Below are 22,108 nucleotides of genomic sequence, written 5' to 3' on the forward strand. Positions count from 1 at the left end.
AGAAGTGAAGTGGAACCGATGATAGTCCTAGATCATGGGATTGCATTAAGCCAAGTTCCTTCTCCCTCAATGCCAAGAAAATAACATACGGAGTAGTGGTCATTTGGTCAAGTGCAACCTCAAGTTGTGCTAAACCTATTTGATAATCATATCGCATGTAATTCTTTTTTTTTTGGTAAAAGTTGAACTACATTAAATACTTAAACCGTCAGAAACATAGTTTAAAGGCCACAGGCCAGATACAAAGTGACCCACCATGACTAAGGTGGTCTCAAAAGTGGTTCCTCTAAATACCTTATTATGTCTAATAATCCAAGAGGCCCACAAACACTCAAGATGTGGGACAAAATTGAAAAAAAAAAAAAAAAAAACCAAGGTAATAGTAATAATAATAATACTCTGCATGTAATATCTGCATATTTTTTAAACGGTAAAATAAGGGGAGCCCCTTATTAAAAATCCCTATTTTCCCCCAATTTTTTTTCCCGATCTTCATTTTGTGACCCTTCAACAACTCTACTTTTGTCTAGTTTTTGCGTGGTTTATAGATAAGAAATAAGTTCATCAAATCTTCTTAATTTGGAATGAATGAAGTAATTTGTTTTGCTATGGTACCTAGGGTTGGGCACAATAGGTTAACCGTACCGTTTAGCCTTAATGGTACGGTTAACCGTTATGTCGGTTACTTCAAATTGCGAACCGTAACCGTTCCTTAATGGTATGGTTACAGGTTAACTATTAACCGTTCAATAAATTTTAGACCTGAATTACTTCCAATAGTTCCAAACGTCCAACTCTAATACAAACTTAAAAATAAAGCAATTAACAATAAAATTCATGTTCTAATTTAGAGTACAAACCCACAAAGGCACAAACCAAATACATTACAATATTTTAGTTAGTACTAAGTTTTTTCAAAAGCATAATAACTTAAATATTAGGTAATCCTCTTCAAAATGAGCTAAATATGTTTATGTTTCAAAATAATGAGCTTTTGTTTTCTATTGATGTTGGCAGGATATAGTTTGCATCTATTAATATGATTTAACATGCCACTAGTCCCATTTGATATTTTGATGACTTATAAGCAGTTAACTTCTTACAATATACGAACGGTTTACTAAAATTTGTAACCGTAACCGTAAACGTTAACCGCTATATTTAGTGGTACGGTTAACCGTAACCGTTTAATTTAAACGGTTCGGTAAATTAACCGTTTAAATGAGCCGGTACACCGGTTAACGGTTACGGTTTTTTTGCCCAGCCCTAATGATACCCTATGCTTTGGCAATTTCACTTTGGTGCCTTGAGTTTTATTTTATTTCACTTTGGTACCCTATGCTTTGGCAATTCATCTTTGGTGCCTTGAGTTTTATATTGTAATTCTTTATTTTTTAGGGATGCTGAATAAGCTAGCTAAAAGTAAAAAGATTAAATTAAAATTACGGAGTAACATTATTTACAATGATCGACAAGTGATTTTGTCATGATTCCCAAAGTAATACAAGTATCATTTTAGGTAATATATTAAATACTTATCTGGAACGTTCCTTAGCAAGATCCTATTAATTAATAGATATATGCATTTTAAGACGTGTTTTGTATTTAATCGCTAAAAGACGTATTTTCCCTTCAAAAAAAAGACGTGTTTTTTGTATTGTTGTAGAAGACCAAATAAATAGTACTACCTCCGTCTCCGAAAAACGACCCATTTGGCCTAGTTTTGTTCCAAAAAGAATAACCCATTTGCTTTAAAACACCCACCAATTTACAACAATATTTGTGCAAAATTAGCTTTCCCATATAAAAATTTAATTTTCCATGTAATTTTAGTACTTTCTCTCTCTATTTTTTTACAAACCCCATATAAATTTATCTTTCCAATATATTTTTACTTCTTTTTATTTAACTTTATTAATACCCACATAATCAACCCAAATGGGTCGTTTTTCCGGGGACGGGGGGAGTACAAATGACAAATGTGCAGTATAGCCATGTAAACAATGTACGCCGTAGCATTTACTCCGTAATTTATATCGTTACTCCGTATTCATCAATACAATTGTGCAGGCGTGGACCAAGTCAAATCTTATTTAATTCCCAATAAATGACTTTTGTTTTTATTTATTTATTAATAGTAGCGTTGACCATATATAAACAATTCCCAACGACCTGTCATCACATTTTTCCTACCAACATTCTCTCACACCATCCCCTGCCCTCTCAGCCTCTTTCTCCGGCCACCTCCGCCGGCGAAAGACGGCGGTGATCACGGCGGCGCTTCCATTTCTTCTTCATCATCTTCAATTTCCGGTGATTTTTCTTCCTTTCTCACGCTAATTTTCAAAATTAGGGCTCATTTGATTGATTTATCATGTCATTTTTTTTATTAATTGATGAGGATTATCTACCACATGCTGATTTATTACGGGAAATTAATCTTAAGCTATCAATTAATTATTTATTATTTAATCAACGAATATGCGAAGATATTAGGACAAAATAATAGTCATAGTCTATCCTTTTAGGCTTTTACCCAGTTTTTGACGATTATATTATAATATATTTTGGTATTTTTTTTCTATTTTTTATTTTTGTCCTAATACCTGTTTTTATTGTCTTATTGAATTTTATCTTTTGCCGGCTCCTGAAGAAGTTTTTGTGTTCTTCGTCAAAAATAATTGGCTGAATTTTCAATTGTGAATTCGCGTTCAGTTTTGTTTGAAGGTTTGTTCTAATTTATGGTTTTGATTAATTTTGATTGTTGTTATTGTTATAATTGATGTTGTTTATATTAAATTTGGTATGCATGATACATATTTTTTTTTTTTTTTCTTCTGGGTATTTCTTTGAATTGAGAAAATTATGAAATTGTTTATGATAAGGGATTGTTTGGTGGATTGTTCTGTAAAAAAAAAAAAATAATAAAAAACGAGGGATTGTTTGGTATTTGTTGATATTCTCTTTGTGGATTGCATACTGTTGCATTGCTTTACATACCATGTCAAATGCTAAGGTTAAGGTTTTGGTGGGTGGTTAACAATTCACTTTGTTTGGAGATGAAATATAGACTAAGAAATTGTTTTGCAATTATGGCATCCTGTGCTGAAAGGCTGGGAATTGACATTTGCAATCACGTTTTTTGAAATCGGTTTCCCCATAAGATGTCAAGGGAATGCAAGGAGAGGGAGACTGTAGTAGTAGTAGATATGATCACAGGATTGATTTTTTGAAATTTCGGAACTTTCTTTTATCTGAGGAAGTAATAGCAATGTGGCCTTTGTCTTTGATAGCAGTAAGCTCTAAGAATTTTATGGACTCAAGTGTGACAATTTTGATGAAAGAGAAAATTTAGGGAATAACGTTGTTGTTTGAATGTTGTTCCTGTTGAAATTTTTTGTTATACTTTATGTGTAGCTACATGACTAACATTGGTAATCAAATTTAGGAGATTGTGGATTAAGGATTTTATATGATGTGGTAAAGTTTATGAAAATGTGATTGAATGAAAGGTCCCGTACCTAAGAGACTGTTATGTGGACTGTAGAGCAATCTAAGGAATTTTGGCTTTGAATTTAGCACTTATTGTCTTGATGGTGGATATTGAGGAACTGACTACTGCCTAGATTTTCTTTTGGCAAAGCTTCTTAAAGGTTGACAACTACGAGAACATGTAAAAATTATGAAGCTATTGTTAATTTATAGTGAGGTGTTTATGGTAGTATTCAGAATGAATACCAACTGAAAGATTGGCATGACAAGAAATAAAACACATATTACAGCTATTTCCGCTTTACTCAAGTCATTGAAGCTGTTGAGAAGGAAATTATGAAAAAAAATAAAACAAGGTTGGATGTGTGCTTTACTACTCTCATTGAAATTTAATTAGTTTCTGCACTGGTGTCTGATCTGAGGGCTTCACACTTGGCGATTTTGGTGTATTTGCTGACTGCTGCCATGATAAAAGTTTTCTTTGGGGTAAATGGTCTTAAGTACATAATGGTTGACTATCTGGTCTCTTAAGTTGAGATGCAGAATTGTCATTGGGATTGATTTCTATTGCAAATTTTCACTTATGTATATGAAAAAAGCATCAGTGTAAGGCTGATGAGTGAAGATAGATTCTTCCTTTTCAATATTTCAGTCTTGCCTCTATGGTGCTCCTTGTATATATTATTGCTTTTAATTTTATATACTACGTAAAAAACTTTTTGGCCTAAGATCCGTTGTGTCCCCTATCATCCTAGAAATTGCTTTTAGTGCATAGCAAATTCTGTATTGTTTTAGAGCATTGTATTATTACAAGATAACATCTCTTTCCTTTCCTTTGTTTAATGGGTCATGGCCTCATGGGTGTCTCCAGTACATGCTAAATAGTCTCTTATTTGCCAAACTTCTTGTTTTTGCATGGAAATATGCTAACATTATAAGCTGCTTGCTTTTGTAATACTGTACTGTATAATAAAACATACTTTGTACCTGTTATTTTTTTAGTCTTCAAGTTTCTAGACGCCCTTGTTACATTAGAATTGAGATACATTGTGGTGAATTGTTGTCTTGTTTCCCTACCATGTGGTCATTATTCTTCCTTTGTAGCTTAAAAAAAAATTCTATTGAGGTTATTTTTATGATGCATAATTTTGGCAGATTAGTGAAAAGGAGAGAACATGAGTTGCTTTGGCTGTTTTGGAGGAGATGCAGCCCATAGACATTCAGACAATGGAGGTGGTTATATGCCCAGAACTCTAGCAGGTATTTCAGTTCATGCTGACTGCTTGTGTTTTGTATAATATGATGCCTTCTATGCATATAGCTGAGAACAACTGAAATAGAATCTCTGTTAAGCTTGTTCAATTTCACCCTCACCTTTTTAATTGAATGAAAAAAAAGAAATGGTTATTGAGAGTTTTCTGTCTTATTGCTATTTTTTCACTGAGTCAAGCCTGCTGGTCTTAAATCTCTCAACTGGCTTTTCTCAACTCACCCTAACCCACAGTTGTCAGTGATTACTTGTTATCTTAAATGTATTATAATGAAAAGAACTGTAATGCTAGAAGTCTGTGAGCAGTTATACCACCCCAAAATCCCCCCCCCCCCCTCTTTTTTTGATGTTCTTACATATGTGTGCCTCTGTGTATGTTTGAAGTTCTTGATGATAGAAAATCTGATGTATTGTGTTAAGTCTGAACCTCCAGGCATCTTTGGTTTATTTTCTTCATCATATGCTGTTTTCTCAGTCGTGTCTCAGTTTATATGTATTAAATTTAAATCTTTGTAGGGAGAGATGGAAATTATCAGTTAGTTGATAATGCACCTAGCAAGCCACCAGTGAAAGTTCAGCCTATAGCTGTCCCTAAAATTTCAGTGGAAGAACTTAGAGAAGTTACAGAGAACTATGGTTCCAATGCTTTAATAGGGGAGGGCTCATATGGCAGAGTGTACTATGGGGTGCTTAAAAATGGGCGTGCAGCAGCTATTAAAAAACTGGATGCAAGCAAACAACCAGATGACGAGTTTTTAGCTCAGGTTTAAAACTTCCAGAATCATATTGAAAATTTTGATCTGCTATAGTGCTATTTTTAACATTATAACACTGGGGGTGCTTATTTAAACTTTATTATTTGCAGGTTTCTATGGTTTCAAGGCTAAAACAGGAAAATTTTGTTGAATTGCTTGGTTATTGTGTTGATGGTAACCTACGTATTCTTGCATATGAGTTTGCATCAAATGGATCTCTTCATGACATTCTTCACGGTAAGCTGTATTCTGAGTTTTTTGGAGCCTAGAGTTTCAATATTTTTGATTTACCATTGCCCCTTTTCTCTTATTACTACTGCCTTTTATCCAGATTGATTGGTTTTTCCTTTGAGTAAGATTTTGTTGGCCTTATCTAAGCTTTGGACTTTTTACCTTTAGCTTCATACAAGTATGAATTATGATTAAGGTGGAAGATAGTTTTGATGCTTTCTCATCATTTTGTGTAAGGACTGAGGGCTACTGATAGATACCAATTGTATACTTACTGCATTAGGTCATTTTGATATGTGGTCCTTTTTTCATTAGTTGATTCAATATCTTAGTATGCATTGTTTCACTTTGTGAGTTTGAATGCTCAATTGCTCAGTGCATATTGGTGAGTATGTACTCATAGTTTAGCTAATGAACCTGGAAATGTGTTTTCAGACCTTTTGTTTTTATTGGAAGTGATAATTTGTTTTCGTCAATATTTACGTACTCCTGTTATATTACATCTAGGGAGGAAGGGAGTCAAAGGAGCACAACCTGGGCCTGTTCTGTCGTGGACACAACGTGTTAAAATTGCAGTTGGTGCTGCCAGGGGACTTGAGTTTTTGCATGAGAAAGCTTCTCCCCCCATTTTTCACCGTGATATCAAGTCTAGTAATATTCTGCTCTTTGATGATGATGTTGCTAAGATTGGTGATTTTGACCTGTCAAATCAAGCTCCAGATATGGCAGCACGACTTCATTCGACAAGAGTTCTTGGAACTTTTGGCTACCATGCACCAGAGTAAGGACTTCAAACTCCTTTTTTTCTTCTATGTTGGGGAATTTAATACCACAGTATGACTATCAAAATGGTCTAAAGTATTATACTATGGCACATATATGCGGTGTGGATTGGGATGGTTACTTCACAATATTAGACTAATTTCCTTCACACCCTGTATAGAAATGGCCAAGGATGGTTACTATAATCAAAGTATTATAGTGTATGCATGGCCAAGGATTGTTTTGATAGTGGCATAGTGTTCTGATAGTTCTGTTAATCGGTTAATCCCCTTGACACCCTGCATTAAAGTAACATGGTGTAAAGTGGGATGGTACTTAAATTAGAGTATTAAGCTAGTAATAGTGTATGAATGCCGAAGATACTAAGATAGTTCTTAACACTGGAATAATTTTCTGGTAGTTCCGTACTTCTGTGACTTAATCCCCATGACACCCTGCATTAAATTAACTTGGCATTGTGATGGTTTCTTAAATTATAGTAATAGTGTATGAATTGCCAAGGATAATTTTCACACTGGTGTAGTCTTCTGGTTGTTCTGTGACTTTATCCCCTTGAATATCTATAGAGCTAAAACAATGTTGACAGAAGACCTAGTATTTATAGAGCCTCACAGCACACACCACTGGAAGGGTGGTATTATGGACCTTGATTTCTTAGTCCTTATAACGACATTCCTTTTTCTCCCTTCTTTTTTTGATTGGCTATCTTCTTTTCTTTAATATTTTAGGAGCTACATTATCTGTTTTTTTCTTTCAGCATCCAGGGCCCCTTGAAAATAAAATACCCTAGAAAATTAAATAGCCGTATGGCCTTCGTATGCTGATATTTTATCTGCTTCTATGGCAGTGTACATCTTACTCTTTCTAGACCTTTATTGACTTTTTACTTAATGTTCTTGGTAAGCCTCTTACTATTGCACCGATGGTTTTATCTGCTTATTCCTTATAAAGTAGTGATGATGGTTATTGCTTGATTTGGTGCTGGTACGTAAATTAATGTTCCAGGATTTTATCACCACTTCATCACCGAAAAATCTCTGGGCATATCTTCAATGTTTACATATGTAACTACATGATTTATGTGTAACTGCCTTCATGTTTAGCGGCTCTGCATTTCAGTTGAAGCCCTCGAAGGGAGTATTATTAAATTTATGTTCAACTAGTCATAGAAACATCCGAACACTGACGGCTTGATGATTAAGCAAACAGTCTCCTCTTTAGTCATAGAATGGAGTACCTTCATATTTATTTAGCTTCCTCTATCTAGTTATAAGATCACTCTCCAACTATTTTGCCTTTGATCTGATCATTGTTCACGTCCTTAGGTATGCAATGACAGGGCAGCTCAATGCCAAGAGTGATGTGTACAGTTTTGGTGTTGTCTTGCTTGAGCTCCTCACTGGTCGGAAGCCTGTTGATCATACCTTACCTCGTGGACAGCAAAGTTTGGTGACATGGGTACTTATTATTTTGCTCTGTTCTCTGATTTTTCTAGTACAAATAATTAGGCTTTACTCCTAACAGATGCATAAATTTTATGATGTCAGGCTACACCAAAACTCAGTGAAGACAAAGTCAAGCAGTGTGTTGATCCGAGACTCAATGGAGATTATCCTGCCAAAGCTGTTGCAAAGGTATACGCCTTTCATGCCTGGATTATTCTTCTTTTAGGCTTGGATTACAGTTGGTGGTTGTTAAATGGCATGCTTTCTTTCTTTGCAAGTTAATTTTTTCTGACAAATGTATGGATACAAAATGTATGCTAATACATTGGATCATTACGCAGATGGCTGCAGTTGCTGCATTGTGTGTACAATATGAGTCTGATTTTCGGCCAAACATGAGCATCGTTGTCAAGGCACTCCAACCTTTGTTAAATGCTGCGCGGCACATGGCCAGCCATGATGCTCCAAGCTCATGAAAAATATGATCTCTCCTTCCCTGCCATTTGTCCGTCTCAATATGTGGCTATGGTTTTTGGTAATGCAAAGTATACAGAGAAGTTAATTTTCTGGAATACAAAAAAATTATTCTAGCTTGTGCAGTGCTTACTTTTGGTTGATAAGCTGTAATTTTGGTTTGCTCATAGTGTGGTTATTGATTTATTTTGTGGTCTGGATGTTGATGTCGCATTTTTCCAGCTCATACACTTCGGTTGAATGAAATTATAGCTGTTTATCATTGAAGTACATATATTCATCGTATGTTATGTTAAACTCCCATGAAATGAGGACTAATTCATTATTTGTACATTTTATTTTGACTTCTCAGTACTAGTAGAAAGACTAGGTCATTTTTCTAGCAGCAACTGCCAGGTTGTGAGCTCCTATATAGTCTCCTGTCTAGTGTGTACCTTTTCTACGGAATACCTTTCAATGATCAAGTTTAAATGGTAAATAGCCCTTTATTCTGATGATAACCATCAGTCTATTTTTTACTCCTCTGTCCAGATGATTACTTCCCTCTCTATGGGAGGCAAGGATTGTAGTACATCTAAGACTAATAGTTGTCGAGCAACCTGACACCGATCCAATGGTGGTGTTGCAGCTGTTTCCACTCCAGATGATGGTGATGCTATGGCCTTTTGACTTTGAAACTGCATGAAATAGGCGTTTCATTATCCTACCCTTCACCTTAATGGTGTTACAACTGATACAGAAAGGGTTGCTAATAGACATAATCTGCCAAAAACAGATCTGTCAAAAAAAAAAAAAAAAAAAAGGGTTGCTAATAGCCATAATCTGCCTAAAATAGATCCAACTATGTTCATGTTATACACTGGAAAATTGGGCAGAAATTTGCACTAAACGCTGGAATACAAGATTATACTTCATCCGTCTCTTTTTACCTGAAACGTTAATTTAGTCACGTTTGTCAAAACACAAATTCAACCAGCAATATCTTTAATTACCGATAAGCAAAAATTATGAAAGTTTGAAATATTTCACGACAAATCTGACACACATACATGCTTAAACACATAAGCTTAATTTTTTTTTTTAAAATTATTTTATTACAACTCCCATTCCCACTCTAAACTCCCAGGCTAGCCTCTCACAGACCACAGTCCCAGACTCCCACAGTCCCACATATACCAAACATCCCCAAAGGAAAGTTAGCGACTTTAAGCAATTTCCTCCATTTCTGGTAGAACTAACCCTCAAACTTGTGATATCACCTCCAAATTCACATTGGCTATCTGTCAAGCTTTTAACGATTCCCAGGTAATTTCAAGCCAATCTGTAGTATTTTACTTCTATATTTCATTTATTTTAATGATCAAAGTTATGCATTTTATAATAGTATTACTCCGCATGTATCTCTTGTTTGTGAATTGTGATGTATTATTATACTAGCATTATAATTATACTATAGTGTAGGGTTTATAGAATATGGAGTATGTTCTAGTTTCCTAATTGTCTAGTTTATTCATTTCAATTAGTATACAGTATATCTTTGAGGAGTTAATTTAATAACAGGGGAAACAATGTAATTTGGTGTTAATTTATGCAATACTTAATTTTTAATCAAATTAAAAATAATGTGTGGATATTTGTTGCAAGGATGGTTTCACAAATTGTATAAAAAGAGGGGTTTGGGTGGTGGGTTTTGTTAGGATTTTTTAAATTTTTTTTTTTTTTTTGTCAGGATTTTAAAAAAGGGGGAAAAAATAGAGAAAGAGGCGGTGGTGATGATGGTGGTTGGTGGTGGTATTGGTTAAGAGGCGGCGGTGCTTGAATTAAGGAAAAACATTAGAGAAAGATGAGTGATAAACAGATAGGAAACTCAAGATGGTGGTTGGAACCGGTTGTCGGAATCTCGAAGGTGAGGGGTGGCTATGGTGTTTTAGGATTTGAGAGGAAGGAGAAGGGATAGTGAGGAATGGAAAGATTATGGAAAATCAACAAAAGGATGTTAAGGAAATGACAAAGAAAAATGTTAAAGAAACAACCCCAATGGGAATAAAGTATGTTAATTCTCATACCCACTAGCCCAACCTAACACCCCCTTAATGCAATTTGTAGAACTATATGTAATCAGTGTATATTCTTGCATCCTTATCCTCTTTGTTCTTCCCCTTGCTTGATCCGAAAGGTCTTTATTGCATTGTATCCATAAATTGATAAATTCTATTCATCTATCATTTTTAGTTTTATTTTCTGTTCCAAATTACATCTCTTTGTAACCTTAGATCTTCAATTTCACTTGTTCAACTTATAATATCCTTGGAATCAATGGATGGTTTGGCTGAAAAAGTTGTTGATGGGGTTAGTGATTCCGGTGTTGTGGCTCTTGTATCAGAGGATGGCACTACTAATTCTGAGGTTTCGGGTCCTGAACTGGATGTCGTACCTGCTGGAATTGATATTGAGGGTCTTGTTTCAGAAATTGAGGTTCCAGTTCCTTCTATTCTTGAAACCCAGATTGACCTTGAAGTTCTTGACACTCCAGACCATGATGATTGGGAAAGTAATTTGGACATACAGCTCAATTCCCCCGACCTTCACTCTGTTTCTGATGGTATGATTTAAAATCCTAACCCACTATCGTTAGTGATTACTTAAAACTATGGAAAACCGATTGTTCATTAGCCCCTTGCATTGGATTTTGTGAAAGCATTTGATTTTGTAGTTTTAGAACTCTGCTGATAGTCTTAGAGATACTCAATGTATCATACTAAATAGAATAAGTCTGTGTGTGGTTAAGAAATATGCATGTGTGCCTGTCCGTGTTTGATTTGAAGTTCTTGATATCAGAAATCTTAATTTATTGTGGCGACGCATCCTTGGTTTATTTTCTTTTTCATATGCTGTTGATTTCTGAGTTTTAAAAGTAAGAATTATTAAATTTTGTAGGGACCGTTGGTAATGATCAGTTAGTTGATGATGCACCTAGCAAGTCACCTGTGGAAGTCCAGCCTATAGCTGTCCCTCAAATTTCTGTGGATGAATTACGGGAAGTTACAGAAAACTACAGTTCCAATGCTTTAATAGGGGAGGGCGCATATGGTAGAGTATACTATGGTAAGCTTAAAAATGGGCGTGCAGCAGCTATAAAAAAACTGGATGCCAGCAAACAACCAGATGACGAATTTTTATCTCAGGTTTACAACTTTTGAAATCATATTGAAATCATTGATCTACAGTACTAAGGTGCTAATTTTACCTTAGTAAACCGAGGTGGTTAATTTATCGTCTTGATTTTCAGGTTTTTATCGTTTCAAGGCTTAAACATGAAAATTTTGTTGAATTGCTTGGTTACTGTGTTGATGACAACCTACATATTCTTGCTTATGAGTTTGCGTTCAATGGAACTCTTCATGACATCCTTCACGGTAAGCTGGAATTTGTGGTGTTTGGAGCCTATTGGCCTTTAGTTTCCTTTATTTTTCATTGTCCCCTTTGTCATATTAGTTATTACTTGTGCCTTTTGTCCAGATTGATTGATATTTGGACTTTTTATCTCTTGGTTCTTATGAATAAGATGGATTATTAGTTTTGATGATTTACTCATCATCTCATGTAAGGACTAAGGACTACTGAATGATATGAGTTGTTTACTTACTGCAGGTTGTCATCATATGGTGATACATCATGTTCCTTTTTTCATTAATTTGTTCGATATCTAAGTGCTGCAAGAAACATGAACTGCTAGCTTTTATGCTATGTGAGTTTGTATAATCTGTGCATATTAGTGTGTTTCTTTTAATTTGATTTGTACTCGTAGTTAAGCCATTGAAACTGAAACTGGTCATGTGTATTCACAGAGACCTTTTGTTTTTATGTCTTGGAAGTGATCATTTGTTTTCGTCAATTTTTACTTACTCCTGTTATATTTTGTCTAGGGAGGAAGGGTGTTGAAGGAGCACAACCTGGGCCTGTTTTGTCGTGGGCTCAACGTGTTAAAATTGCAGTAGGTGCTGCCAGGGGGCTTGAGTTTTTGCATGAGAAGGCAGCTCCCCCCATTTTTCATCGTGATATTAAGTCTAGTAATATACTGCTCTTTGATGATGATGTTGCTAAGATTGGTGATTTTGATCTGTCACATAAAGCTCCGGATATGGCAGCACGACTTCATTCTCTTGGCTACCATGGACCAGAGTAAGGATTCTTTGCTCCTTTTTTACCTCTATTTGGAACTACTCAGCATGTTGGTGATTTTTTTTTATAGACAATATCTTCTTTAGTGAGATGGAGTACTTTCAGATTTATTAGCCTCTATCTAATTGACTAATTAGAAGATTCACTCTTGAACTATTTTGCCTTTAATTTGTTTATTATTCATGTGTTTATGTCTGTAGGTATGCGATGACAGGGCAGCTTAATGACAAGAGTGATGTGTACAGTTTTGGTGTTGTCTTGCTTGAGCTTCTCACTGGTCGGAAACCTGTTGATTATACCTTACCTCGCGGACAGCAAAGTCTGGTGACATGGGTACTAGTTATTTTGCTCTGTTTACTGATAATTTTTTTTGGTACAAATGACTAGTAGTTTCTCCTAACACAGTGCATATACTTAATGATGTCAGGCTACACCTAAACTCAGTGAAGACAAAGTCGAGCAGTGTGTTGATCCGAGACTCGATGGAGAGTATCGTTTTAGAGGTGTTGCACTGGTATACATCTTTCATGCATGGCTAATTCTTTCTTTTAGGCTTGGATACTAGTTTGTTGGTGGTTGTTAAATTGACATGCTCTCTCTTTGTGCAAGTTAATTTTGCTGACAAATGAATTAATACTAGAATCTATGCTAATACATTGGATCATTATGCAGATGGCCGCAATTGCTGAATTGTGCTTAAACCCCGAACCTGATTTTCGGCCAAACATGAGCTTCGTTGCCAAGGCACTTGTACCTTAGTTAAATGCTGCGCCGTACATAGCCAGCCAGCCATTGTCAAGGTTTAGGTGAAGTTGGGTGGGACATTTGTCGTCTATCTAGTTCCTAACTTCCGTTTACTTTGTGCTTTTTTTTTTTTTTTTTTTTTAACCGTTGAAAAGGTGTGTATCTGTTAGAGATATGAGATATCATATATTGTCCTATATCTCATATCTCTAACAATATGGTCAACACTCAAAGTCAATCTCATCTTTGAGTTATCTGTATAGGGTTATTTTGGGTTTATTGTATTGGTTAGACGGTTATTTCGGTACATGTATAATCTGGTCGTAGACGACCTTGGTGTGCAGGGAAGTTAAGGCTTAATCCTAATCCAATTAGGATAAGTCACATCTTTCTGCTTTATTATTTTACTAGTCCTACACGGTTTTACTAGTCCCTTAAGGATTGGATTTTACGCGTAGAAAAAAAAATTGTACTCATTATCGTATATTAGAGCATCAACACTTATGGTATAATTTTATACCACGGTGTAAAAACTTGCAATTCTTCACTACATTGGTGGTATAAAAATATATCATTTGATGGTATATACCATCCCATGGTAAACATTTGCTCCGATCCTCGTGAAATATGAACCAAGCAGATTATGCCATGTGGCCTGATTATCATTTAACTTTTTTTTTTTCAATTGCATTTTAAGAAAAAATTATAAAGTTAAAAATTATGAAAAAATTACCATTTTTCATAATTTTTCAAGACCTAAACATAGACACCCATATTGATATAGTTTTATATATTTTTTCGAATTCACTTTTTACTAAGTAAATTACTTATTTTATTTAATTAACTTTACAAACATTAATTAGTTATTTTCAATAATAAAATGAAATATAATTATAATTAAGTGAATTCTTAATATAAATAGGAGAGAGAAAGTGTGGTGGTAAACTTTTTTTTTTTAATACCATGGGTGGGATGATTTTTGGAGAAAATATATTGTATTGTGGTATAGATGATGTGGAGGAGTGAGAAAGTGGTAGAGAGAGAGAAATGGTATAAATTTTTATACCATGAGTGATGATGATCTTATAATAACTTAATAAGGAGTCCTAGTCTTGCCTCTACTAAGGGGCTAAGGGCCTTGGAATGTATTTGTGTTTGATTGAGATTAATAAAAGTTTTGTAATAAAATCTATGAAAGTAGGTGAGATGCTTATTTGTCCAGCCTAGTCTAATTAGTTAAATGCTTATTTATTGTTTATGTAGATGTTATTTGTTATGGGAATATGTGGGTGCATGAAGATTATTAGTGTTCCTCGGGGCACAATCAATAATTGGCCATGGATTTAACCATGTAGATTTTTTATTTTTATTTTTATTTATTTATTTTATTTATTTTTTTATTTTGTTGTTGTTGAAGAATGAGGTTGAATATCTCTACCAATAAGGTAGCAGTTAAATCTACAACCTGTGCTTGAGATTTTAAGCTAATTGACAATTGATTTCTTTAGGTTAAGGCCTTGAAGGCTTGGTTACTTTGAAGGACCAAATGTGTTTATTGGTCTAATACTCTAATATTTAAAATTTAACCAATTAAAGTAAAATTCATGTAAGTAAATCAGCTAACTTTTCTCATAACATACACTGTATTACTCTAAGAGTGAGGCCAATGGATGACCTGGTTATTTTGGGGTATGGTAAAAGTAGGAGAGAGAAAATCATGACCAAAGTTATTTTGGGCAACTATTGGGAGTCTTTGGTCATGGTTGGTCATGTGACTTGGTCATGGACGAGTGGAAAGAGAAAGAAATTATATAATAATCCATGACCAAATATTTTAGGTCATCTATGCTCTATAAGTTTTAAACAATGCATTAGTTAAACACCTAGTACTCCATACATCCTAAATAATTGGGCAATTAAAGCTCAATTACTCCAGATTATTTTGGGGGGCAATTAGAGGATGAGATCAAATTACAATTATCATAATACTTTGGAAAATAATTCCAACAAATATTTAGTTAAATATGCAATTTAGCACGTTTATGAAATAATAATTGAGTCATGAAATGGTGCTGTCATTGGCCAACTGGCCTTTTGGGGTTGGAAAAGGCTTGTAAGTTGTAATGGTAATGGTTGCATGGCCTGCTCACTCGGACATATCATATCTGAGGCTCTCAGCAAATTTAATGCACTAGATTTAGATGTAGGCCATGAATATGGGACGCTACCACAAGTCCTTCACAAACTAAACGTGCTGTTATTCGTCTTGTTACTTATTATTTATTTATTTTTATTTTTTTTTTATTCGTCTTGTTACTTAACAGTCAAAATCAACTGTATTATTAATGTCGTCTATCTATATATTAAACACCTTTGCCTAGTATGAGTAATCATATCAATACTTCGTAATGTAAAGTATTTACTAATAAAGTGATGGCTCACTTGGTAAGTTTCTTACCTCATATTCTGTAAGTTTGGAGTTTAAATCTTATTAAGAGCCTATTCTCTTTAAAGTTAAGTTCAATTTATCTTTATAATAATAATAATAATAATAATAATAATAATAATAATAATAATAATAATAATAATAATAATAATAATAATAATAATAATAATAATACAGGATCAGGTTCGCTATATGTATTATTATTATTATTATTCATAAATATTTTAATATGTATTTTTGTATATACATTTAAATATGTAATATTAAATAATTAAAAATCATTATTTTGTACTTAAAAATCATTAATCAATAGTCAAATAGTTCAGATCAGTTCAACTCTAATAAGTTCAGTTTAGCTCCTTTGACTGACATTTTGACATTGAGCTCCTTTGCCATGGCTTGTATCCATCTTAGATTCTTATAAGCTTTTAGCCGAGTTAGGACACAATTTGAGTATACAAAGATTAAAATTTGATTTTTGTTTAGATATCCCATCTTTAACAATTAACACATGTATGCATTTGATGCATATTATCATAAGGAAGCAAATTAACAATTGTACGTAGCACCCTTTCCCAGTTACCCCTAGTTAAGTTTGATGAATTGATTGCCGCCAAATCTAGGGCTGAGACTGATAGTTGTCCCAACAAATTAACACAAGTTAATATAGCGTATTTTGTCTTATAATGCACATTCTTGTCAAATGTGCTTGATTATGGGGTATCTTAAAAAAAAAAAAAAAAAAAAAAAAAAAAAAAAAAAAAAAAGTCTTGTTGAGTTGCTGGTATGGGTACTACATCAAAACCCTTCTAAAGCAATTAGCTAGTTCCTCGACTTCCAAGCGCTTTGGCGTAAGGCTAAGTTCGAATCTCACTAAACTCATTCTAGGAGGGATTTCCCTAAAATCCCCCCGATCCCCTTCTTAGGATGGACCTTTTCCTTACTAATAATAATAAGGAAATTCTGACTTTTGTTACCTCACAAACACTTCAATTTCAATTTTGCTACCTATCAAAACTTTTATTTTATTTTGCTACCTAACACTTGCCCTTTTTTAAAATTTTGCTACCACTGAACGGAATCCGTTAAGTGGGTCCATAACGACACGTGTCGTGTTATTATTGGCCCAAAAAAATAAATAAATAAAAAAAACAAATGTAGAATTTAGGCATAATCAGCGTCATACTTGTATAATTTATATCTATAAAAAACCAATGAAGCCTACTTGGTACCATCAAATAAAAACAAATTGACGTTTATCTCATACTTGTATAATTTAGGCATAATCAGCGTCATACTTGTATAATTTAGGCATAATCAGCGATTTTCACAGTCATGTTCGCCGAAATTTTCTTCTATTGACACCTCATATTTAATTCAATTTCTTTGCCGCTTTATTTAAACCAATCCCGAAAAGTTTATTTTTACAAGTCCAACACAAAAAATGAAATTTTCTTAATGACATTCATTTCAAAGCTCCAAAATAGAAAAATTCTCTCAAAAATTAGAGGAAGAACATAGCCACATACGGCCGTTATATAATTGGTCCAAAATGTCCCCAAAATTTCCATATCAGTACAAAATTAAAATTGAAACACGTGTAAATCACCTACATTTCACTTTCAATTACTAGTAGAAGTCAGTAACTTCAAGCAATTTCCTCAATCACGGTAGAACAAATTTGTGAATCATCTCTCTACACGCTTTTCTCTTTCTCTCTCCTCATTTGACAAAAAAGTGGAAAACAAAGCTTCAAAGTTTTCCAAATTATAATTAAAACTCTTAAGCAAAGAAAAATACCCAATTACTCAAAGTATCTTCTTTTTCTTTCTTTCTTTTTTTCTTTTCTTTCTAGTCTTTGGTAGACTACTCTTGTTCAATATAAAATCTTGTTCAAATTCCTAAAATATTGGACCTTCTAATTCATTAATTAATACAAATACAGAAGTAATTAATCAATTTATTAATACTTCTGTAGTTACTAATTTTTGAGTGATGGCCACTTTAACTGCCTCTATGTTACTGCCATCAAAGCTCAAACCTTCATTTCCTGAGGATAAATCCTCTCTTTTTAATTTCAGAAGTGGCAGATCTTCTTCATCCAAGAGAACCCAATCTCTTTCCCCTGTAAGTATCTCTATCTATTGAGTATTTATTATTCGAGTCGGGTTTTGGAATTAATTGTCACGTTGATAGTATAATTTGAACAAATAATGTGACAACTGATTCCGGACCATGGGATAATATATGGCCACATGGGTAATTGGGTATTGATTAGTGTGTTATTTTTTGTTGGTGGATGATTGAGATTAGGTGATGAGATTATTTGGGCCAGCAATATTTGAAGCATCAAAATTGAAGGTATTGTTTTTAGGAGTTGATAAAGAGAAACACCCAAAGTTGCCAAGAACTTATACTCTTACTCATAGTGATATCACCTCCAAACTCACTTTGGCTATCTCTCAAACTATTAACAATTCCCAGGTAATTTCTATTCTTTTTTTCTTTCAATTCTTTTTTTTTTGTTTAATTTTTTTTTTTTCTAATTTAAAATATATTAATGATCAACGTATGCATTTGATAAACGTAAAACTCCACACGTAACTAATCAACTATTATTCTCGAACCTAGGACATTTTTTAGGTTAGGTAAATGTATCGTTTGTGATTTGTGAGATACAAAAGTTTTAAAGTCGCACATAATATATAACAAAGGTAGTATTATTGGGTTTATTGAGTATAATCTATATTGTCTGTAGTTTATTCATTTCAATTAGTATTTTTCGAGTAAAAACAGGGGAAACAGGGGAATTTGGTGTTAATTTATGCAAAATTTTATTAATTTGATTGATAAAGTGTTAATATATGTTATTTTGTTAATAGTTGCAAGGATGGTATAACAAATTGTATAGAGATGAAGTGGTGGCAGAATGGAAGAAAGTAAAAGGGAAGATGTCACTACATGTTCATTGTCACATTAGTGGTGGTCATTTCCTATTAGATTTGTGTGCTCGTTTGCGATACTACATCTTTTGCAAGGAGCTCCCTGTGGTAAGTGAAATACTCTCTTCTTTCCTCTTATTTTCGCGAAAAAGTTAAGTGAGATCGTCTCATACTAATTAATAGTCATACTCGTACACACTTCTACTCTTTTGAGAAAATAGTGTTAATTCAATTAGGTTTTAAATGAGATCGTTGCAAAAACGGGTAAGTAGTTATGTAGTACGGTATAGAAAGAGTATCTCTAATGGTCTAATCCTACTAATACGAGGCTTTCCTATTTGCACCGTACATGTTTTCAAGTGATTAGGTGATTGGCTTTTCAATTTGCTAAGGATAGGGCCATAGGGGCATTAGACAAACTCAGTTAAATTATACGGAGTATATCTGAAATAGATTTTGGTTTAGTGAAAAATATGAACAAATTTTAACCAAAAATAGAAAAATATAAACAAATGACATTTGTCACGTATCTTAGAGCCTGTTAATAAAATTAGGGTAAAATCTGACTAATAGTTCTTTTAATCAACTGTTGACGGTTGAAGAAGGCTATTCAATGTTTGTTTGATTGACATAATACAAGGAAAATAAAGAGCGAACACCGCTTTAATTATAAGAAATAGAAGTTATTTGGTTAAAAACACCTTGAGGAGTTACACAAAATATACCTTGAGAAGTTTAACCAAATTTGAAGAATGTTAATTACTAATTAGCTTTCGTAAGTAAGTGAAATTATCTCTCATGTTCAATCAAACAACATTTTGTACTCCTTATTACTTGTGAAATTAAACTTCATGAAATTAAACAAGCATTTAGACTTGATCCAAAAAAGAACAAACTACAAATACTTAGTTTATTTTCTTTATAATCGTCCACATTTTAGAGAAGCTTAGAGAATATGGTAAACTGATAAATTTATCAAAAAATCTTTTTTGTAAAAAAAGAGAATAAATCACAATAATGGCTTATTTCCCATGTGCAAAAATGGTTGAACAGAAAATTATTAGTGAGTACATTGTCAAGAACCAGGAGTGTAGCTATCCACTTTCCCCACTTCTATAATTGAACATCTGAGATTTTTATTTGTGGCCATCTTCAAACTAGCCTCATATTTTATTTTATTTCCTTTTTTTCATCTTTTTGTAATATTTGGGAGTATTTGAGAGTGGACCTACATTTTAGAAATAATTTTTCTTACTATTATAAAAAAAAACATTTGCTCGTGAGAGGAATACATGAAACACCTAATGATGTGATAAAAATATTCAAATTCAAGAGTGAGCTGCTACAAAAATCATCAATGTACATTCTCAAACAATGAATGCACGTAAATTGGAGAGTTTGACTACATATAAGTTGCAGTATATTTACCACAAACACTTTTGTGCATGAAAATATACTTTTTATTAAATTTCAATAGTATATACTTGTAGTTTCGGAGTTTCCTTTGAGATTAATGGATACTCTGTTTAAATTGTTCATTTTTTGTATTTGAGATTAAGTCTAATACAAACTCTTTGCAAGTGAGCTAGTAAAGTTGCAATTTTGCATAGTACTTTCAGCTGTGACACCAACCACTACCCCATATTAGGAAAAATAATTAGCCATAATTATTGTTAGATTACGTACAAGACTTACAGTTTTAAAGAGCATTAACTACTAAATTAGGTACATACAACGTGATGAGTGCAACTTTGTCTGATCCGGAAACGGAACAACAATAATACTCGTATTTGTACTTCGTTTGGAAACCCTTATCCAAGCTTATTTGAATTTATTTATGAAACATGAAAGCTCATTTTTTAGTTTTAAATTGAACTATTGTATGACACTCCTTAATTCCATATCAGAACGTATTTTTGCAAAAACTTTATACGAAAAGAACAAAGTATAAGAAAAGGTAACATGAGGTGTGTTGTTGAAATGGACAGGTACTGAATGCATTTGTGCATGGGGATGAGAATTTGTTCAACAACAACCCAGAACTACAAGAAGCAACTGTATGGGTGTATTTCCATTCAAGCATCCCTGAGTTCAACAAAGTCGAGTGCTGGGGCCCACTCAAGGACGCGCTGGACCCCACTTTGAAGAACACGAAGAAGATGATGATGATAAACAAGCAAGGTGACGATGATGATGAAGAGAAAGACGAAGAAGAAGAGCCTTCAATAACAAGCAACTCGAAATGGGACATGTTAGAGCCTTGCACGGAACCATGTAGATGTTGCTTTCCACCAACTAGTTTGATCCCTTGGACTCCCTCACTATCACATGAGCAACCTCAGCTAGAGCAAGAACTTACCGGAGACGTCTCCATCCCCCCAACCGGGACCCGGTGATTCGGTAAATATTGTATGCTTGAGTTGAATCAAAATCAAACATTTGATTACAACCATGATTTATTTTGTATATAACACATACAAATAGAAAACATATCTTAGGTAATTACATTGTACTTATGTTAAATTAGTTGAAATTCGGGTGGACAAAGGAGCTTCCTTGTATTGGATGATCTGATGTTGGAGGTTTGTATTTATTTGTGACCTTGTCAAGATCACCTCGCTCTCACTCCAATGTTATGGGGTTGAAAAAAATTAAATTCATGGACTTAAATTTTGTACATACACGTTGATTGGTTTTGTTATTTTGGTAAACACTTTATACGTGTGATATATATTGTGACTAGTTAGGTTATCTTGTTTAAAATTAAAGACTCCTATTGTTACACAACACATGATACGGAGTACGCCACATTTGATTTTGGTTAGGGGAGACTTTTCTACAAGTTTAAGTTTGAATGTTATTTTTATTATTCATAAATAAGTTGTTAATTAGATCTCTAATTTACCAATCTAATGTATGGGTACTATGAGGATTTTTGTATTTACTTAGCTTTACTAAGAATATTATGAACTACAAATTATTTGCAACGCACCTAGGATACTTTATTTAATTCTTGTGATTGTCAATGGTGAAGCTAGGAATATGAAATCTTGGGGGTTCAATAGGGTAGACAACACTTTGATTCAATAAATGAAGAATTTTCCTATATAGTAGCAAAATCGTCAACCAACAATTCAATCAAGTGTTTTTAATTCATGATTCAACCTATCAAATCAAAATAGACGACAAATAACCATAAAGTTGTAATAATAATTATCATTTATCAAGGTTAATAATTGACAAATGACATTCAATAACGAGTAATGTCAAGAAATGAAATTTCCCAAGTCTGTATTCATGTGAGTATTAGTTTATACACACCTATTTAAGAGGCCTATAAAATA

The 22,108-nt window shown here is 33.6% G+C and overlaps 3 protein-coding genes across 5 annotated transcripts; all 3 read left to right on the forward strand.

Annotated features, from left to right (window-relative positions):
• The first annotated feature begins 2,174 nt into the window (after positions 1 to 2,174).
• On the forward strand, positions 2,175 to 8,794 carry LOC145599513 (pto-interacting protein 1-like). 3 transcript variants are annotated; one of them, XM_081655880.1, is made up of 9 exons: positions 2,175 to 2,313; positions 2,654 to 2,727; positions 4,648 to 4,752; positions 5,279 to 5,526; positions 5,628 to 5,754; positions 6,256 to 6,529; positions 7,857 to 7,989; positions 8,079 to 8,165; positions 8,318 to 8,794. In XM_081655880.1, exons 3-9 carry the CDS (start codon positions 4,668 to 4,670, stop codon positions 8,450 to 8,452), a joined length of 1,089 nt encoding a protein of 362 aa, XP_081512006.1. In that variant the 5' UTR covers positions 2,175 to 2,313; positions 2,654 to 2,727; positions 4,648 to 4,667; the 3' UTR covers positions 8,453 to 8,794. The 3 variants fall into 3 exon arrangements, with proteins under 3 accessions (XP_081512006.1, XP_081512008.1, XP_081512007.1); XM_081655881.1 differs by having other exon boundaries at positions 2,198 to 2,313; positions 2,657 to 2,727; XM_081655882.1 differs by lacking the exon at positions 2,654 to 2,727.
• A 1,890-nt stretch (positions 8,795 to 10,684) lies between these two features.
• Positions 10,685 to 13,822, forward strand: LOC145596492 (pto-interacting protein 1-like). The gene is made up of 7 exons (XM_081652660.1): positions 10,685 to 11,052; positions 11,388 to 11,635; positions 11,740 to 11,866; positions 12,377 to 12,632; positions 12,833 to 12,965; positions 13,060 to 13,146; positions 13,305 to 13,822. The coding sequence occupies exons 1-7, from the start codon at positions 10,767 to 10,769 to the stop codon at positions 13,389 to 13,391; spliced, it is 1,224 nt and encodes a 407-aa protein (XP_081508786.1). The 5' UTR covers positions 10,685 to 10,766; the 3' UTR covers positions 13,392 to 13,822.
• A 3,764-nt stretch (positions 13,823 to 17,586) lies between these two features.
• LOC145597723 (protein STAY-GREEN homolog, chloroplastic-like) lies at positions 17,587 to 21,443 on the forward strand. The gene is made up of 4 exons (XM_081653964.1): positions 17,587 to 17,949; positions 18,136 to 18,306; positions 18,705 to 18,872; positions 20,753 to 21,443. The coding sequence occupies exons 1-4, from the start codon at positions 17,818 to 17,820 to the stop codon at positions 21,158 to 21,160; spliced, it is 879 nt and encodes a 292-aa protein (XP_081510090.1). The 5' UTR covers positions 17,587 to 17,817; the 3' UTR covers positions 21,161 to 21,443.
• The last annotated feature ends 665 nt before the right edge of the window (positions 21,444 to 22,108 follow it).

This window comes from Chenopodium album, chromosome 20, assembly GCF_948465745.1.
Source record: "Chenopodium album chromosome 20, dcCheAlbu1.1, whole genome shotgun sequence".
In the NCBI taxonomy this organism is placed as follows: domain Eukaryota; kingdom Viridiplantae; phylum Streptophyta; class Magnoliopsida; order Caryophyllales; family Amaranthaceae; genus Chenopodium; species Chenopodium album.

Coding starts and splice junctions, on each gene's coding strand:
- LOC145599513 (XM_081655880.1), top strand. CDS start 4,668: ATGAGTTGCTTTGGCTGTTTTGGAGGAGATGCAGCCCATAGACATTCA. Junction 5,755..6,255: donor TCTTCATGACATTCTTCACG/GTAAGCTGTATT, acceptor TATTACATCTAG/GGAGGAAGGGAGTCAAAGGA. Junction 8,166..8,317: donor CTGCCAAAGCTGTTGCAAAG/GTATACGCCTTT, acceptor ATCATTACGCAG/ATGGCTGCAGTTGCTGCATT.
- LOC145596492 (XM_081652660.1), top strand. CDS start 10,767: ATGGATGGTTTGGCTGAAAAAGTTGTTGATGGGGTTAGTGATTCCGGT. Junction 11,053..11,387: donor CCTTCACTCTGTTTCTGATG/GTATGATTTAAA, acceptor TAAATTTTGTAG/GGACCGTTGGTAATGATCAG. Junction 11,636..11,739: donor ATGACGAATTTTTATCTCAG/GTTTACAACTTT, acceptor CTTGATTTTCAG/GTTTTTATCGTTTCAAGGCT.
- LOC145597723 (XM_081653964.1), top strand. CDS start 17,818: ATGGCCACTTTAACTGCCTCTATGTTACTGCCATCAAAGCTCAAACCT. Junction 17,950..18,135: donor GAACCCAATCTCTTTCCCCT/GTAAGTATCTCT, acceptor GATTGAGATTAG/GTGATGAGATTATTTGGGCC. Junction 18,873..20,752: donor TTTGCAAGGAGCTCCCTGTG/GTAAGTGAAATA, acceptor TGAAATGGACAG/GTACTGAATGCATTTGTGCA.